This window comes from Octopus bimaculoides, chromosome 22 (assembly GCF_001194135.2).
Source record: "Octopus bimaculoides isolate UCB-OBI-ISO-001 chromosome 22, ASM119413v2, whole genome shotgun sequence".
Lineage (NCBI taxonomy): Eukaryota > Metazoa > Mollusca > Cephalopoda > Octopoda > Octopodidae > Octopus > Octopus bimaculoides.
In genome coordinates, this window is record NC_069002.1 from 36,559,188 (window position 1) to 36,563,607 (window position 4,420).

At 40.3% G+C, this 4,420-nt stretch overlaps 1 protein-coding gene across 1 annotated transcript in view; it reads right to left on the bottom strand.

Moving 5' to 3' along the window:
* The window catches only part of LOC106867757 (transmembrane channel-like protein 3), a 63,067-nt gene that overhangs the window by 41,980 nt on the left and 16,667 nt on the right, over nucleotides 1–4,420 (bottom strand). The window contains exon 7 of the mRNA XM_014912728.2: nucleotides 4,236–4,372. Coding sequence (XP_014768214.2) covers nucleotides 4,236–4,372 — 137 coding nt within the window. The remainder of the gene's footprint in view (nucleotides 1–4,235; nucleotides 4,373–4,420) is intronic.

Genomic DNA, 4,420 nt, shown 5'->3' on the forward strand with positions numbered 1-4,420 from the left:
CTCTCTCTCCCTCTCTCTCTCTCTCTCTTGCTCCTCGCCCTCTCTTTCTAAACTTTGTTATTTTCAGTGAACTGAACTTCATCGACAAGTTTGAAGCAGGTTATGTGAGGTCTTGAAAGCTATAAATGTGTGTGCATGTACGTGTGTGTGTGTGTGTGTGTGTACGTGTATTTATGTGTGTGTGTGTGTGCATCTATCTACTTATTTCACTATCCTCTTTCTCTTCCTCTCATGTGTCTGTATTTATAGGCGCAGGTGTGGCTGTGTGGTAAAATGTTCGCCTCTCAAACACATGGTTCTGGGTTTAGACCCACTGCACGGCTCCTTGGGCAAGTGTCTTCTACTACAGCCAAAGACTTGTGAATGGATTTGGTAGGCGGAAAGTGAGTGAAGCCCGTCGTATATATATATCTGTGTCTTTGTGTCGATGTTTGTCCCCCACAACCGCTTGATAACCGGTGTTAGTTTGTTCACGTCCCCGTAACATAGCGGTTCGGTAAAAGACACTGATAGAATAGGCACCAAACTTTTTTAAAAATGCACTGGGGTTGATTCATTCGACTGGCTGCAGTCCAATGACTGAAATAAGGGATATGATTTTTAAAAAACGTGCGTGCGTGCGCGCGCCCATATTTTCATGCACACATACACACACACACACACACACATACACACACACGCACGTACGCATAGATATGTATAAGTATGTTTTTAATCACTAAATTTCATAATCTGAAACATCGTTGTTTATATTAGACTGGTTGCATTTAATGACCAGACCGGAGTTTATCTATTAATTTTAGCTGCTCAAGCGACTTTGTAAATTCTATGACGTAATGTCCGATTATGCGGCTGTTGTTGTCGTCGATGTTGTGGTTGTTGCTTACGTTTAACTCCAGATCTGGCTTTGGTGAGTAGAGCTTCGATGAAAGGTGTTTGTGATTATAATCTCTTCTCTTCATATAGTTAATCTAGGACCATATATTATCCAACGCTTCCTTCCGTTTGGTTTCTTTCTAAAGACGGTAGGGTGTGATTTGAGAGAGAAGTACGAGGGGGGGGGCTGAAACGTTCCTGGCTTTGGCCAAAAGAAACTACAAGAGGAACAGTTAATTATGATTTTATTCAACATATTCTCCTCTCAGATTCTCACACTTATCGCAGTGGTCCTCCAGTTTTTTTTAAGCCCTGCAAAAGAATTTGGAAGGTTGAGCCTCCAACCAGGCCTTTCACGACACCCTTAAAGCCAGGAACTTTTCAGTACCCACTCGTAGTCGATATTTAGCAAGACAAGCAATTGAGTTTGGTGGCTAAGATGTAAGATAAGATCTTAGTTATGGTTGTCTGCACTTGTTCACACGCTTGGGAAATCATACTCGCAGGCACAGAGGTGCGTGTAGAATATTCTAAGCACGTCAAAAAGAAAAAAAAAGCGCAAGACCCCGGCAATTTCATCTGGATAAAAAAGGGCTTCAGCTACTCCCTTTCATGTCAGCTTGAGAGACATTTACACGCGCGCACACACGCACGCATGCACACACATACGCACACATTATTGTATAGTGTAGTCCTACATAATTTCTTCGAATACAAAACGGCAATGGTTGCGGGAGGGCGTGTTTTGATCGTGGGTTTAGCTGACCAGCGTTGACTTGGGGTCAAATAACGACAAGTAGTTCCATATACACTTTTCCTGAAACGACCACAGCTGCAATGACTTTTATTATGGACCTACTTGATATCATGGGGTTAAATAACAACAAGAAGCGGTCCAAGATACACAATGCCTGAAAAAAAACCGATGGCATAGTCACGGCTGGAATACCTTTGATTACAGCTCTCCTTGATCGGAGCGGATCTGGATTTTTAAAAAGGGTAGTCCTAGATAGACACTGAAAGAGAAAAAATGTGATGCCCACGGCCAGAAGACATTTCATCGTAGTTCGACCTGATCATGGCTAACCTGAGCTAAACATCCTCCCACCACCACTACCACCACCAGCAACAACAACAATAACACCAGCAACAACAACAATAACAACAGCAACAACAACAATAACAACAGCAACAACAACAACAGTTATTACTTTCAACATCTCTTTCAAGCATAAGGGCATATTGTTCGTTCGTTACCTTGGCCTACTGATTCTCATGTGTGTCGGCGAAAGGTGTCTAAGTGTATTGTAAATTCCTTAAAATGTACTTTAAGACCAGTGCACCGCAGGAGGTGTCTAAGTACACCTTGGAGTTCTTAAATATACACAGACATGAAAAAGAAGTAAATAGTCACCCTTATAATCATTAAAATTTATTTGAATCTGAAATTATAAATTCAAATTATTTATTAATTATTATAATGTGAATATCTAATATTTAGTAAACATGCCCTTTGCATTTTTCAACGCAAGGATCCTATAGGGATGACGAATATTCTCTTGGGGAATTTCTTGCCAAGTTTCATGCAGTAATCTCAAAAGATCTGGCTTTGACGATGCTTTCTTGTTCTTTTTACGAAATGTCCTGTCCATTATGCCCCGGAGGTATTCAATAGGATTCATATCTGCTGACTGGCTTGGCCATGGAAGTTCTTTAATGCCATTCTCTTCCAACAAATTTTGGGAAGATTGGAAGGAGTCCTTTCTGCAATATGGACACGTATTTATCTGAGTTTATGTTTCTCTCACACTCCACCAGCTCTGATTGTTCATTGCTCCAAATTGCTCCCCAGACCATCACAGAATAGCTGCCTTGTTTCATTGTTGGCAGTAACAATCCACACTTGACCACTTTCAGAAAATACGGCAAATCGGGACTCATCAGAGAATATGATAGTATCCCAAAATGCTAGCGGCCACTCCATTATTTCACTGGCCCAATCTTTTCTCTGCTTGATATTGGCTGGTTGAAGAAGTGGCTTCCTTCTTGCTGCTCTGCCATAGTAGCCACGTTTGTAGAGATACCTGACAGCTGTTCTGGGATTGACATCAACTTGTTCTACTATGCTAGAGGTCTCCACACTTCACTTAACAAAGCGAAGGATCCTGTCAGAAGGCCCTGGTTGACCTGGGCAAGATGACGTGAACTCCTTCCCCCTCTCTGGTGAATTGCGCAATCACCCTTATTAACTGTAGAAAGCGGGATCCCTAGTCCTTCTGTTATTTTATGCTAAGTCCACCTTTAGATTGACCCACAGTACGGCCTTTTTGAAATTTGGACACTTTCAAGGCTTCTTTTGTACGTGGCATCATTAAACAATCACATATAGAACCTGAAACATAAAAATTTCATTAATAAAAAATATAAACCTTTACAAATTAAAATAAACATGAAACAATGTTTTTGTAGGGTGTCTATTTACTTCTGTCATGTCTGTGTACATTAAGACTAGATAATCCATACTAATGCATAAGAGTATTGCTGTTCATAATTTGTAGTTGTGTGATAAGAAGCGTGTTTCCCAACTACATGGTTCCGGGCTTAGTCATGGGCAAATATCTTCCACTTATAGCCCCGGGCCGTCCAAAGCCCTGAGTGGGTTTGGTACTCTTTTACTTGTTTTAGTCATTTGACTGTGGCCATGCTGGAGCACCGCCTTTCGTCGAGCAAATCGACTCCAGGACTTATTCTTTGTAAGCCTAGTAGTTATTCTATCGGTCCAGAAACTGAAAGAAGCTCGTCGTATGTGTGTGTGTGTGTGTGTGCGCGTGTCTCTTTGTGTCTGTGTTTTCTCCCAATACCGCTTGAGAACCGGTATTGGTGTGTTTACGCCCCCGTAATTAAGCAGTTCGGCCAAAGACCGATAGGATATGCACCAGGCTTAAAAATACATAAATAAATAAATAAAATAAGCACTAGGATTCGACTAAAAATTCTTGAAGTTGGTGCCCTAGCATGGCCGCAGTCTAATAACTGAACCAAGTAAAGTGCGTGGTTTATAAATAATAAAACAATAAACAGAATCAAACGAGCAAAACAATACTTTTGTGTTTTCAAACTTCAAAATACTTCTATTTTGCATCATTCGTTGCAAAGTGTGACAGTTCTTTTATTTATCACAAAAGCCAAAATGGTTGAGAACCACTGCGTTTGAACATGATTGTTTTTTGTCAGTTTTTAATGTGAACACTCCCAGAGTTTGAAAAGCATAAAAAGAAAGAAAGAAAGTAAAAGGAATGTAGAATTGAATATATTTGGTTCAATGGTTTAGAAAAAAAGAGTACATTATTAGTACTTACTTGTGAAGGACGATAATGATACTGAGCAGATATGTAGCCAAACCTGTAAGAAGGTAAGCGACTGGTATTTCGTAACCGCTCCTTGTCGCAGTATCTTGGTAAAAGCCATAGAAGAGCACAGAATATTTCACGATTCCCTGCATCAAACATATAACATACACACACACATATAAATATATATATAT